General features: G+C 37.4%; 1 protein-coding gene across 7 annotated transcripts in view; it reads right to left on the reverse strand.

Annotated features, from left to right (window-relative positions):
• The window catches only part of LOC150099532 (rap guanine nucleotide exchange factor 6-like), a 486,813-nt gene that overhangs the window by 203,915 nt on the left and 266,687 nt on the right, over positions 1 to 16,211 (reverse strand). For all 7 annotated transcript variants that reach the window (XM_090404032.1, XM_090404034.1, XM_090404030.1 and 4 more), the window contains one exon: positions 14,242 to 14,464. In XM_090404032.1, coding sequence (XP_090260158.1) covers positions 14,242 to 14,464 — 223 coding nt within the window. The remainder of the gene's footprint in view (positions 1 to 14,241; positions 14,465 to 16,211) is intronic.

Genomic DNA, 16,211 nt, shown 5'->3' on the forward strand with positions numbered 1-16,211 from the left:
GCCTATGTTCTTACTCCTGAAATTCTCAAACTATATTAATTCAATTAGACTGGCACAGTCAATAATCAAAAAATTTTGTGTGGTTGAAAGGAATGAGCATTTTGGTGAACTGCTAATCGCAAATTGAAACCTTAATAGAAACACCATAGAAACCTTAAGGTCTGCTTTGCATGCAGCAGGAACTAGGGACAGAGTTAAGGGATAAAGGAGGGTCAAATGTAAGAGTTATTATTATTATTATTATTATTATTCAGGCCTCCATGGAGTCAAAAGACTCATCATGGGAGGTCCTTTCTAAGAAACACAAGTCTATCAAGACTCATTCAGGGAGGTCCCTCCTAGGAAACACAAAGTCTATCATACCACTACTTAAACGCATTGATCGTGCTCACTCTCACCACTCCATCAGGCAATGTATTCCATGGTTCAACCACCCTCCATGCAAAGAAACCACTCCTCACCCTCTTTCTCATTACTCCTTCCTGATGTTCAACCAAGCAAAAGAAACCCCCCAGTGTCAACCCTGTAACCACCTCTCAACAGTATAAAATTCTCAATCACATCACCTCTCCTCCTCCTATCCACCAAACTCTGCAGTCCACACTCCCTCAGCTGATCCTCATAACTAACATTGTACAGTCCTGACACCATCTTTGTTATCTGCCTCTGTACCCTTTCCAAAGTAAATTTATCCTCCTTCAAATCCTGGGGACCAGATCTGAGAACAACAGTCTAAGTGTGGTCTGATCAGTCTTATATAACAGAATGATAACCCTTTTATATCTGCAGGTCAGTGTCCTTCTCATTATTGCAGCAATCCTCTGTGTTACCTTCACTACCTTTGCAATATGTCCCCTAAATTTCAGGTTTCTATCAATCATCAAATTTGCCCCAGTCTTTGATACTCCTGCATGTCTATTCATTTTCCAAGTCAAAACTATCTATCTAGCTTATTCAAATCCTCTTGCAGGGCTACCACATCTGCATTATTACTAATAACCCTTCCCAGCTTCGCATCATCCACAAACAACTGAATATCCCCTTGCAATCCACGGACAATGTCATTGATATAAAGGTTAAACAATATAGGTCCCACTACTGAGCCCTGTGGAACCAACTGCACTTGTAACCTTCTGCCTTTTTGATATTGCTCCACCATACACATACACAACTCCCTGATACCTATCGGACAGCCAATCCTGAATCCAGTTGACCAATCTGACATCCAATCCCATGTGCTGCAACTTGAATATCAGCTTATCATGTGGCTCCCTGTCAAATGCCTTTGCTAAGTCTAGGAAAATGGCAGTATATGCCTTTCCCTCATCTAATGCTCTTGTAACTTTATTATAAAAGGCTAGCATATTGCTAAAACAAGAGCACCCCTTCACAAATCCATGTTGACTCTCACAGATAACATTACCCACATCTGCCCAATGCTGCATACGGTCCCTCACTACTTTCTCCAAGATCTTAACAACTACTGATGACACACAAACTGGCCCATAATTAGACACTTCCAGTCTGCTACCACCCTTATGCAATCGCACTATCTTACCTTCCTTCCATTTCATGGGCACCTTTCCGGCAGCCAGAATTTCATTGAAAAGCCAGGTCAAACGCACTGTCAGTTCCCTAGCACATTCTCTCAAAACTTGTAAAGCTGTGGGACTGAAATACCATCCAGTCCCACAGCTTTACTGACATCCAGAGTACTCGGTATTTGGAACACACTCTCCTCCTGCACCTCTAAACCTCGACCTGCCCTATCCCTCTAGTATTCAAATTGACTCGTCCAGGAGTCGATTTGAATACTAGAGGGATAGGCCAGGAGAGGAACCCCTCTTCTGGCCTGTGTCTTATATTCTTCATGCATCTTCTCTTTGCCTGTCTCCTTATATCTCTTCCATAGCCTCTTTTTCACATGCAGTTCCTGTTCCAGTTATTGTTTGTCATCCACTTTACTCCAAATTGTGTCCTCTTCTTCACTTGTGGAATACAGCTTACCATTGCTGCTAACAAATATTCCTTCACAATTTCCCAAGCACTAATGATATCCTGGCCTTCCAATTCCTCCCTCCACGATACTTCTCCCAAGTTGATGTCTAAGACTATTATAATCACCTACTTTATAATTCCACATACGTTCCCGTGTCTTTGATACTCCTGCATGTCTATTCATTTTCCAAGTCAAAACCATATGGTCACTCATTGCAGTTATTATCAACTCTTCTGATACTATAACCAAATCCAAAACTCTTGAACCTCTTGTTTCTTCTATTACATGTTGCCTAAGACATCTGTCCCTCAAGAATTCTAGAAATTCCATTCCCTTATTGCTACATGCATCTTCCTCCCCCCCAGTTTATGCTACTGCAGTTAAAATCTCTCATAACAATCATTCTTCTTGCACTTGCCAAACTCAACTGTCTAACATTTCCTGGTCCCCACCCTCTGTACTCCTGGGTCTGCAGCAACACCCCACTAAATATCCTGTCTTGCCCACCTCCACCTCACACCATATGCTTTCAAAATCATTATGAAATGTCACAGCCTTCCAAAGCCTCCACTCTTAGAGGACATAGGTCGTCACTTATCATAAGCAGTACTCCACCACAACGCTTTCCCTTCCTATCCTGCCGAAAAATGCTGTACTCAGCAACTTCTATTCCTGTTATTATATTCTCTTCTGTCAACCATGTCTCGGTGATCCCAATAATCTTTGGCTAATGCTATCAATTCCTCTCCCTTATTCCAAATACTCCTGGCATTAGTATAAAGCATAAAAATGCCATTGTTTCCATACCCAGCATTATCCCCTCTAGACTCCACTGGGCTCAGCGTTACCTGATGTCATCCCCCCCCCCTTTCTCCCAAGTACCCATTCCCACAAGAGGCCACCCCTGCTACCATCCACACTGGGACACACTGACTCGTTCAGAACAGCAATTTCTCCAGGTGCCTACATCCTTCCTCATTCAAATGCAAGCAGTCTCTCGCATACAATTCCTCTTTGTTCTCAAACAGACTCCAAGCATCCACATATTCCAATCCTCTCATAGCCACATTCCCTATTGTTCCTCCAGGCAAACACTACTCACACATCCTATCTTGCACACCACGGATCATTGAGTCACCATACATTACACCTCTCACCATTCCCTCTCTCCTGCTGTTTCCATTCTCTCCTCCTCCATCACTCCCATAACTCTCTCTCTCTCATTCCCTCTCTTCTACTATTCCCATTCTCTCTCCTCTTCTATCATTCCCATACATCTCTCTCATTCCATCTCCTCGACTGCTCCTATTTTCTCCTCTTCTAGCATTCCCATATCTCTCTCTCATTCCCTCTCTCCTACTGTTTCTATTCTCCCTTCTAGCATCCCCATACATCTCTCCTACTGTTTCCATTTTCTCCTCTTCTAGCATTCCCATACCTCTCTCTCTCCTGCTGTTTCCATTCTCTCCTTGTCTATCATTCCCAAAATGCTCTCCTCTCCTATCCTTCCCAAAACTCTCCCTCTCTCCTACTCTGATTCGCCTTGCATTTATCTCTTCCATTCCCCTCATCTCATGTTTTATACTTCTCATCTCATTCACAAGACATTCCACCTCTTCTTTCAGCCCATCTATCTCCCTCTGCAAGTCAGTCATTCTAAATCGAAATTAACTCTCCCAAACAAAACCATCTCCGAAATCTAGGTCAGTTATTGATATATCTATTTCATTTATTTCTTCCCATTGTCTGCATTTCACACACACACGCACCCTCTTCCCCTCTCTCTCACCAGCCACATATCCAACTCCTGAGACACATGCATGCCACAAAGTCCCTTATTATATTACTTATAATGGAGTTCTTAAATGGCAGAGGACTTGGCGACACACCATTTGCGACTGCAGCTGAATCTGCCATCATTGCTTACTGCCGAGGAACTAATAAAGTAATCGTTTACTAAAGTAATTATATATATAAAGGCTAAATAAACACTGTATTATATATATATATATATATATATATATATATATATATATATATATATAAATGCTATATTCATCTATAGCGAATAATTTATCTTTTCTTCCGCTGCTCCCGACCTTTCTCCCGACTGTGACCACGCATTCTCGATAACTCAAAAATAACACGATATGTAACACGAAACTCTAAAGCAGAACCTCTAAACAACACTTGTGTCTGAGAAAAAAAAATGGAGCACAATTCACAAAGGAATTCACACTATATACCTTTTAAAAAAACACTTTTTTTTAACAACAGCTCAAATCCACCGCCACGTGCTTCAGTGACCCTGATGAAGAGTCATATTAAGAGTAAATATTAATTTAACAAAGGTACATTTGAGATCTATTTAAGAGTAATTATAATAGAATAAATTGACCAACGCTTACAATCCAAGTATACACACACACACTAATGACGGTGCAGTCAACAATAAAGATCACAAAGATAATAAAGTAAGGCAAAAAACGAGAGATTATAACACTACTCTATTTGTGCTGCAATAGAATGAATGATAAAACTATGCAACACAAGTTTAATCTTTTGAAAAAGTTCTAATTTTTATATATTCTAGCATGCTAATTACAAATTTCACTTTTCATTTTATCTATTATTCACCCTTTTTTCCCCTCAGAATACTTCATTAACAATGCAATAAAATTATTCACGCTATATGTAAAGATTTGTTAAAATCTGTATGTAAAAAAACTTTGCCTGCTATGCAGAATTTTTTTCACAAACAAAAGAATCTTATGTACAAGTCATTAGCAGATGTGAAACAAAAGATATTATTATTTTACATTAAACATGAATTACAGCCAAAAATAGTAGATTTGGAAGGCATCTATCAACAAATTAGCACAATGCAGCCCAAATAATTCTTATGGGGGAAGTGGGGGGCTTCAACTATGAAGACAGATTGGATGGAGGAAAGAATACGTGTTAAGGGGAAAATGGTATGGTATTTATGCACCTACTAACAGATAATTACTTGAAACAGTATGTGATGAAGAGGGGGCTGTGGTATGAGTGTTGAGTCTGGTGACAGAATCAGAAAATCCATCCATAATCAATATGGCCACATTGCCTCTGATTGGGGAGAGTGATTACGTGCAGTCTTGACTTTTGTGAAACATGTAGAATTTCCATAGAATTACAGAGAGGTGATTTTGACAAGCAGATTTTGTCATGTCATAAAGGTCAAAGCTGTATAACTGAGAGGAGACCTCCACATAGCCTTTCAAGGAATGCAGAGAACCGACCAGGGCTTCTGACCTAATGTCCAATCCTCACTTCTCGTGGTGCACCCTGTTGGGTATCTACTTTGATACTGAACGAATGAGGATGGGCTGGCAATGGGATTTAGCCGACCAAATTGTATTCTTATTGGTTAAATAAAAAATGATGATACAACATGACAAAATTTCATGCCGGCTGGGGCGTCGCCCGGTTAAACAAGGCCCCCGTTCGCCAGGGAACCAGGGCGAACAGCGAAAAGTCAGCTACTGGAACAAATCTGAAAACAAACCCCAACTCAACATCACCAGAGTTAAAGATCGGTACTATCAACGTAAGAAGCCTGAATGGCAAAGAAATGGAGCTAGCTGAGGAATTAGAAAAGTACAAGATCGACATAATAGGGGTGACTGAAACAAAAAAGACCAAAACTGGTGAGATCTTTCTGAGCAATAAATACAAAATGTTATATTCAGGCAATGACAATCAAGGAAAAGAAGGAGTAGCCATAGTATTCAACACAAAATACGAGGCTCATCTTCTTGAATGGCAGGAAGTCTCAAGTAGAGTAACGTGGGCAAATATGAGAATGGGGAACTGGACAATGAGACTTATTTGTGCCTATGGTCCCACAGGATGTTCTACTAAGGTAGAAGTGGAGGAATTTTTTGACGCTTTAGAAAAAGCAACTGACACAATGAAAAAGGAAAAGTTGGTCCTTGTTGGGGATCTAAATAGCAGAGTAGGAAATGATTGTGAGACATACAAAAATATTTTGGGAAAATTTGGAGAAAAGAGCAAAGCTAATAATAATGGCAAATATCTGTTGGATTTCTGCTCAGGACATGGACTGGTTATTACTAACACCATGTTCCAACATAAAAATGTGCACAAATTCACATGGAGAGAAGAGGCTAGGAATAAGAAAAGTCTCATTGACTATGTTATTGTTGATAGTGATGTTTTCTCCCTGGTGCAGGACACCAGAGTGTACAGAGGATTTGAAATTGGAAGTGATCACTATTTAGTCTTGAGCAGGAAAAAACTGAATTTCATATTGAAAAGAATAACATGTAAGAAAGTTTTAAAGCGAATAAAAGTTGAGCAGCTCTTAGATGTGAACTGTAGACTAAAATACAGAAAGATTATTGAAAAGAAAATGAAAGAGTTTGAGAACAGGAATGAAACCTTGGAGATTCAGTGGCAAACTCTGAAGAAAACATTGATTGATTCTGCCAGAGAGGCATGTGGTGAGGTTGTGTGCAAGGATAAAAAAATCAGAACTCCCTGGTGGACACAGGAAGTTAAAGAGGCAGTGAAGGAAAAGAAGAAAGCATATCAAAAGTTCCTGGCAAATAAGTCAGCTTTTATTCTTACAGAATACAGAGACAAATGTAAGAAAGCTAAACAGTGTGTAAAACTAGCTAAACAAAAGTCATGGGAGGACTTTGGCAAGAATATAGAAAATAAATATCAAGAAGGTGGCAAAATATTCTGGAGGTTGTTGAAGAAGCTTAGGAATGGAGGAAAGAGTGCTGTAAAATTAGTTAGAGATGATAAAGGTGACATGAAAACGGTAGAAAAAGATATCCTTGAAGTATGGAGTAATTACTTTGAAAAACTTGTGGACAGACTTATGTGTTCGTCGAACATGTTGTTTATTATTTTAACGGTATAATAGAACAAAGAAACTAAGTAAATAATTAATTTATTAACTTGATGCTGATATTTCGCTGGTGTTATAACCAGCATCTTCAGAGCACAAAAACACTGTTTGTCACAATACGCGAGACTAAAACAACATGGTGTACTTAAACAAAATTGTAGCAACAACACAAAGACTAGAGTCCTGATTTTGGCGCCCTCTATCTGAAAAAAAAAAAAAAAAAAAAAAAAGCTATCATATATTACTAGAGTCCTAGAAAAGTGCTAGTTTTTTCTTAATATGACTGTCTCCCAGATCTTCGGCAAGTTAATACAGCCATATTTGTTGAGATTTGGAGTGTGTTTTAGGGCTTCTGTCGCCCCTAAGAACAATCTCTCTGATTTATACGGGTTTCTGTGTAGTACTTTTGTGTTTTTCCAGTTGATCCAGAGCATAGTCTGCTAGGCCCGACTTCCCATAATGATAATTCCGGACGTATCTTTTATATAAAAGAGCTACACAACAACAGCCAGATTACCATAACAAAAGCAGACAAAGGAAATGCAACCGTGGTGATGGACACAACTGAATATGAAAACAAAATGCACACACTATTACAAGATCAGTCAACATACAAAATTATAGATCGCAATCCCACCAATACACAAAAGAATAATGTACGAAAATTATTGAAAAAAGTCACTTCCTGGCCCAAAGACACAGTTAACAAACTCAAACCCTTCCATGTTAAAACACCGAGGATCTATGGAGCACCAAAAATTCACAAGCAAGGCACACCCCTACGCCCAATAGTGGACAGTATAAATAGTCCCACATACAAACTGGCTAGACATTTAGCGAAGCTACTAGCCACTCTCACAAACAATTCTCCCTCCTTTGTCAAAAATTCAGCACACGTAAAAAGCATCTTGCAACACCTTACCCTAAAAAGCTCAGACTTAATAGTAAGCTTTGACATCACTTCACTATTCACAAATGTACCACTAATAGAAACCCTCAATCTACTGAAGTCACACTTCCCCCCTGATATATTTGAACTATTCAAATTCACAATACATGCAGGATATTTCACATGGAAAGGGAAAATATACAAACAAATTGATGGGACACCCATAGGCTCCCCCCCCAGCCAACTTTTACATAGAATACCTGGAAAAACAAGCAATCAATACAGCCACTCTCAAACCAACACTTTGGCTATGCTATGTTGACGATGTACTTGCTATTTGGCCACATGGCCCTGAGACATTGAAAACATTCTTAGCACATTTAAATAGCCAACATCCAAATATCCACTTTACTATGGAACTGGAAGCCAACAACTGTCTGCCCTTCCTGGATACACTCATCACACGTTTTCCAGATGGTTCCTTATCATTTTCAGCTTTTAGAAAACCCACACATACAGGTAGATACTTACACAAACAATCACACCATCATCCTTCTCAACAATATGGCATATTAAAAACGTTAACCCATAGAGCGAGAGCAATCTGTTCCAATGACAAGGCTCTTACTGCTGAACTGACTCACTTACGCCACACCTTCTTGGCCAACGGCTACAATCCACATAAAATAAACAAAATACTAAACACTCCTAAGAAACCCCTCCCACCATCCACCACAGAGAACTACAACAAAACAGTCACCATCCCTTACATTAAAGGCACATCCGAAAAGATCTCAAGAATTCTCAATAAACATAAACTACGCACTACATTCAGACCATGTAGCAAACTAGCCACCCTCATCCGCTCACCCAAGGACAGCATTCCTCCTTTATCACATCCAGGAGTCTAAAAAGTACCCTGCTCATGCAATCAAGCCTACTACGGTCAAACAGGAAGAACTGTGAACATCCGCATCAATGAACATAAAAGATATGTCCGGAATTATCATTATGGGAAGTCGGGCCTAGCAGACCATGCTCTGGATACCCCTGCACACAGGATCAACTGGAAAAACCCGTATAAATCAGAGAGATTGTTCTTAAGGCGACAGAAGCCCTAAAACACACTCCAAATCTCAATGAATATGGCTGTATTAACTTGCCGAAGATCTGGGTGACAGTCATATTAAGAAAAAACTAGCACTTTTCTAGGACTCTAGTAATATATGATAGCTTTTTTTTTTTTTTTTCCAGATAGAGTGTGCCAAAATCAGGACTCTAGTCTTTGTGTTGTTGCTACAATTTTGTTTAAGTACACCATGTTGTTTTAGTCTCGCGTATTGTGACAAACAGTGTTTTTGTGCTCTGAAGATGCTGGTTATAACACCAGCAAAATATCAGCATCAAGTTAATAAATTAATTATTTACTTAGTTTCTGTGTTCTATTATACCGTTAAAATAATAAACAACTTTGAAAAACTGCTAAATGAAACAAGCAGTGATGACAGCACAGTGATAAAAAACACTGACCAGGCATGCAGTCAGGAATACATATCCATACTTGAAGTAGAAAAAGCCATCAAAGGCTTGAAATGTGGAAAGGCAGCAGGAGTAGATGATATTCGACCAGAAATGCTGAAGTATGGTGGTATAAGAGTCTTACAGTGGCTGCACTGCATAGTTCAGAAAGCCTGGACAGAGGGACGAATTCCCGATGATTGGAGTAGAGCTCTCATAGTACCCATATATAAAAAGGGAAATAAAACTGAATGTGAGAATTACAGAGGTATTTCCCTACTGAGTGTTCCTGGCAAGATCTATGCAAGTATACCTGAGAAACGGTTGAGAATAATTGTGGAAGAAAAGCTTGGTGAAGAACAAGCTGGATTCAGGCCAAATAGAGGCTGTCAGGATCAGATCTTCACTTTACGACAAATAGTCGAGAAAGCATGGGAATATAACAAAGATCTGTATTTAAGTTTTGTCGATTTGGAAAAGGCATATGACAAGGTGCCAAGAGAGAAGCTATTCAATACGCTGCAGTTATATGGTGTCAATGGGGCATTATATCAAGCAATACTTAGTCTTTATTTGAGTTGTAAGTCAGCAGTTAGAATTGAAGGAAGTACAGGAAGATGGTTTAATGTTAAATCTGGTGTGAGACAAGGATGTACATTATCCCCTCTGTTATTCATTATCTATATGGATCACATTATGAAGGAATGTGGTATTAAACCTGATATCAAAGTTGGAGATGTTAATGTCAGCTCTTTGCTTTATGCGGATGATGTTATACTTCTAAATAAATCCACTACAAGTCTGCAAGATTCTCACTAAATTCAATTGCTGTTGTAATAGATATGGTATGAAGGTCAGCAATAAAAAGACAAAGACAATGAAAATAGGCAGAATCATTGAAAATGTCAACTGTGTTGTGAATGGAGAACCTGTGGAACAAGTAAAACATTTCAGCTACTTAGGCACGATTTTTACTGAAGATGGTAAATTAAATATAGAAATAGACAACAGAATCAGCAAAGCTGGTATGGTGGGAAGTCAATTGAATAAATTCATATGGGATAAGAGAGAAATTAGTCGGAACACTAAATTAGCTGTATACAAGACTGTGTTCAAACCAGTTTTAACTTATGGATCTGAGAGCTGGGTCAGAAATAAAAAAATTGACCAAAGACTAGAGACCACAGATATGAGAGTCCTGAGAAAGATTAGAGGCGTGAACAGATGGCATCAATGGCAATATCATATTAAAATGAGGATATTAGGAAAGAACTTGACATTGTCAGCATCCAGGAATGCGTTAGCAGAGCTAATCTCAGGTGGTATGGTCACTTAAATAGAATGGGAGAGGAAAGATTAGCAAAACAAGTGTTCTCTGCCAGGTTGGCAGGAAAACGACCCAGAGGAAGACCAAGATATAGGTGGATTGATACGGTACAAAGTGCCTTAGACGACAGAAATATAAGATCTGATAATGTTGGAGTCTTGACAAGTAACAGACTGATTTGGAGGAAAACTGTAGATAGGAAGTTAGTAATGATGTAATTTTTTCATGTAGTACTGTCACATCCTGTACACCCCTTGAGGGTGCATGGCAGGAATTTGATGATGATGATGATGATTTTGTCATGACAGAAAAATCTGCAAGAGAAAGAAGTTAGCAGGTAGTAAAATGGGTATGTGAAGGACACAATATCAGACTGTATACCCAAGGTCAAGATAAATCAAGTAGAAACTAGATGGATGAGTAGTATCATTAAGGTATATAAAGAGAACGGTGATCAGCAAACTTGTGAGCAGTACAAGGCTCTGGCAAGAAAAGTGACTGGCATGGTAAGGAAGGCAAAATGTGATTATAAAAAGAAATTAGCCAAGCAAACAAAAGTTACCTCTTTGCTGTGACAGATTATTATTGTTATTACATGACAATTCCAATGACTCATCGCAGAAAGGCACTCTATTCCACTCTGCTACACACATCTCTCCAGTTCCCTACTAACACTACCATGACTAACACCATCTTCCTTCCATCACCAACAGTATTTATTGTCTGTAAATTGCATATGTTCTGATGGCCAATTTGCCTGTATGCAAGATGAAAAATTTGTTTCCAGGAGGAAAAAACCCCTGCTACCTCTGTATGAGATTGGCTAATTTGCTTTATATGGTTTTTTTCAATTGATAGCAAATAGTTCCTCTCATCACAATGAGAATCAAATTCAGGCCTTTTCAAATCGAAGGGTGCAACATACCGTGTTTTTCCAACTGTGCTATTAAGCTGTCAAGATATGACAGGAAGGTGAGAATAGAAGTTGAATTGGAAGTACATGTACTTAGATGCTGCAGAATCTCGATGCAAATACAGTTGTGGGATTGAAAATCTCATGTATTACAAGAATATACAAAGGATAAGTATTGCTTCTGAATATGCTGTTTAAGTTTCAGCTCTGGTAAAGTTCCAACACAGTGGAAGGAGGAGGAGGTAAAAGGAGGACAGGTAGCATGTGCCACTTTAATGTGGAGAAGTGTAAAGTTATGCATTTTGGGATAAACAGATGACAGGCTGTGTATCACACTGATGGAAATACTCCAGGAAATTGATGAAGCTAGGAATTTGGGGGAAGACAGATAGATAGAGAGCTGAAGTTCAGAAGGTGTTCACAAGGTACCTCACAGATTACTTGGTTATTGAAGAACACACTAACAAGCAGAGATGAAGATACAAAGCCTTGATAAGGCCACATTTGGATCATATGCACAGATCTGGTTACCTGGGATTTTTGAAGATGAACAAGTTGGAGATAATCCAAAGGCAAGTGATCACGATGGTGAGGGGATCTGTGGAATTCTCTCAGATTGAGGGTTTGCAGATAGCAAAAGTTGATAAGCTGATAAGTGGAAAAGAGAAACTATGACAAACATTTAAGTTACTAGAAGGGTTTTATAAAATTGATGAAATTTTCAGCACATGGCTAGAGAGGATAGAACAAGGGATCATTCCTGGAAATTGAGTAAATGGACTAGTTTTTTTTGGTTGTTGTTGCCTGGAGAGTGGCAAGTAAGTGGAATGGTCATCGGGTTCATTGCGAGGGCTTTGTCATTTGGTACATTCAAGGAAAGATATGATAGATGTGTAATGAGGGTCTTCTCATAATGAGTCTATGGCCTGTATGGACGTTTTTTTGCAATAATAATATACCCAACCCATTATACTCTAATAACATTCTCCTATGTCATCCAAGTCTCACCAATAATCCTCCCACAAAATTTATTCTATGCTTCTGGGATTAATGTCCATGTATTTTTTTTATCTGGTTCCCATACATGGAAGTGTTTTTTTTTTAAAAATCTATAATACGTTTGTGCCATGAGTGGGCTAAGTTTTTTTTGTATTTGATTTTGTGTGTGTGTGTGTGGTCCAGAGCCACTTCAGGCTGCTATTAAGCAGGGTGATCTCATACCAAGCAACAGCAAACCACAGGCTGATAAGTATTCTGAGCATGATCAGTTCAAATAAAGAGCTGGAGTTGATTCCACAACAAATTTCTTGCTACATTTCTACTGCTTCACTGACCCCTTCCTCGATCAAACTAGTCCTGCCTTTCCTGGATCATCTCTAACTTACTAGAATTACAATATCTTAATTCAATGCATGCTTGCTGACTTTCATGCAACTACTTAGAAATATCTACTTTTATCGACTATTCACATTCACTATTTTAATAAACAACAATTTCTCCTAGAATCTAACAACAAACCCATTTAAATGTGATCCATCCCGGAAGTACATATACTTTCGCCTGTCAAAATTATCATATCTTCTCCACAATCAAATTCACTTAATCATTTAAAATCACCTCCCCTCCTCAGCTCATTCCTACCATATCACAGCAACAGATGCACACTCTTGCTCTTTTTATGTTAACCACCTGTTCATCCAGCTTGTCTCTAATTATAAAATCACTGTAGATCACCATATCCGTTTATCACTGATTTCTACTTTCTTGTATCTTCCTTTACTTTTTCACATATTTCATTTTCTTTCTTTCTTATCTTTCCTGCTATTATCACCATTTTTGCATACCAACACCTCCATTCTGCTCGCATTCAATATTAAGTTCTTCAATTTGCCTAATCAATGTGCATTTCTTGCATATTTAAGTACCATCTTTTTCAAACTGCTCACATTCACCAAAAGAGACAACATCAAATACAGTTTTTTATATCAAATTCAAACTAAGGCCTTGTGACCTGCACTGTTATACCACACATACTGTATCAATGTATCTAAATATAAAATAAGCACATATTTATATTTTTAATATAATTAAAAGCATAGGCTGATTATTAATTCAAAACTCATATAGCATAAATATTAAAAACACACACTACAATGCACTCTTTGCACTCAAACAGTATCAAGAGTACTCTCTCATTTTTAGCTAAAGAACTTTATAGTAATTCAAAAAACACAATCATGTATAATTTCAAACATCTTGTGTATTTTTTTGTTTAAAATTGCCCAATTTAAACCAGAATTGAAATGTGACAAATTCAAGAAGAGATACTAAACATACCAAATTTCATTACAGTGGTCCAATAATTAACAGAGATCCTAAATACACAAAATTTTATTTACATTTATCAGCCTTGAGTATAGTTATTAATTTATATCATTTTGCAATGGGATGCCTAATTCTATCCCTGTAAATTTGTGCGATTTAAATAACTGAAAGTTTCTAATAACGTCTATTCAGCCAAAATAAACATAATGAGTGCTAATTGTATTTATTTTACAAAATGCACTTAAAAAAAAAAAGGAAAAAAAGAGACCAGTTTTGAATTTCTCTTGTGATATTAATAAATTACCTATGAATTTATTTTTGAAATTATCAATGAAATTATTTCTATTACCCTGATTATAACATGGCCTCTCCTACTACCACCATCCAAAACTCTGTGTTCTGTAACTAAAACAACTTCTCCATCTTCTTCATGCTTTCGTGTATTTTCCTCTCCTTGATGAAGAATACGGTAGTAATCATTTTGCGCAATGCAAACAAACTGGCAGTCATCTACTTTTGTTCTCATTGTTCCCTGATGATACATCTTTTCCATTGTTGGTGTTATTCCAAAGCTAGTAGACAAGAAAAACTGATTATACAAGTATCATCCATAACATAACACACAAAAATAACAGAATATATTATAAATCTAATTACGTTAAAACCATAAGAATGAAAAAAAGTATATAATAAATGAGCCTTATATAAAAGCAAACAAAAGAATGTATGACAGTGATAAGATTTTTAAGCCCAAGTTATAGTACAACTAATATTTATAAAGTATTCATTACCTATCTGGAACTAGGTTGACAACAGTGCTATTTCTCTTGGATGAACAATACAAATTTATTAAAGCAGGGTTTCCCAAATTGTGTTCCGCAGAAAGTGAATAAGTGTTCTGTGATGTCAGTGACCAAACATGGAAGTAATTCGGGAAAGGGAATACCGCTGTTTACGACCAATCATAGAACTTGCCTGCAAGCCGATTACAACAATGGGCAGTATCTTCATTTCTCAAAACTGAACAAAATAACATCTGTGTTGCAAATGTCAGTGACCAAGTGGCATATTTTTAAATATGGAAATATTCATGAATTATCGTTAATTTTCACACATCGAAATCTTTCAACAATTGGGAAAGAGAATACCACCATTTATGATCGATCATAAAAATTGCCTGCAAGCCGATTACAACAATGGGCGGCGTGTCTCAAAACTGAACGAAATAACATCTGTGTTGCAAATGTCAGTGACCAATCAGCAAGGAAGTATAAAGAAAATTTTTCACTGAAATTGAAGATCAAGGAGTCTGTATCCAGTTCTCAAATCTAGTAATACTGAATACTTTCTTCGCAAGTTCATATTGCAGTGTGTAAGTGCTTGTTCTGAAACCAGAGTGCCGTGATTTTTTTTTAAAAGTAATAGGCCTACAGATTTAAATTTTAATATGAATAAGAGACAAGGGACTTTGTTTAATTTTGGTGTTAAGAAATTTCTTACTGAAGGATGTTACAGATAGTGATTCATCCACCTCCAGGATGTACAAAAGGAAGGGAAAACTACCAGCACACAGGAGAAAAGTCTGCATTCACTCTTAAGTACTTATAATCAGTGGCAGTTCATGGCTTAAAATCGTGGGGATGCTGCAACTTTCGAAATATACATACACACTGTAAATACAGTGTATACGTATTTGGATAAAATATCAAAATTATGGTAAAAATTTAAAAAAAAAAATTACACATGAAAAAATATGGTTTATTATCGATAAAATTATACAGTTTAGTATAATTCAAAATTACTTAAAAATAAAATCCATTCTTCTTTTGTTTTGAGCGAAAAGGTCAATGATTTTTTCCTTGATGTTTGTGCGACTGTTGAATTTTTTCTCCGTTGAAATCATCGCAAGTGCATTTAACCTATCCTGATTCATAGTGCTCCTCAAAAATGTTTTTATTCTCTTTAATGTTGAAAAACAGCATTCAGGCCCTGATGTAGTCATAGGAATTGTCAAGAGAATTTTATCAATACAATAATTTCACTAAGAACACAATCTAAATTATTTTCTGTTATAAATTTTAATTACTTTACAATAATCATGTCAATTACTTTACAATAATCATGCATGTCAGGTCTACTGTAGAATACTCGAAGTTCAGTTTCAAGTTTTTCTTTGTTGATCATGGGATATATCATAGTGTTTATCCCATGATAAACACTACGATATATCATGTGATAGTGTTTATCCTATGATAAGTTCGTAGTGCTTATCGTGGGATAAGCACTACGAACACTTTACTACTGGCGCAAACTGCATAT

The sequence above is a fragment of the Typopeltis vanoorti genome, chromosome 14 (genome assembly GCF_054136105.1).
Source record: "Typopeltis vanoorti isolate ZY-2024b chromosome 14, IOZ_Tvanoo_1.0, whole genome shotgun sequence".
In the NCBI taxonomy this organism is placed as follows: Eukaryota; Metazoa; Arthropoda; class Arachnida; order Uropygi; family Thelyphonidae; genus Typopeltis; species Typopeltis vanoorti.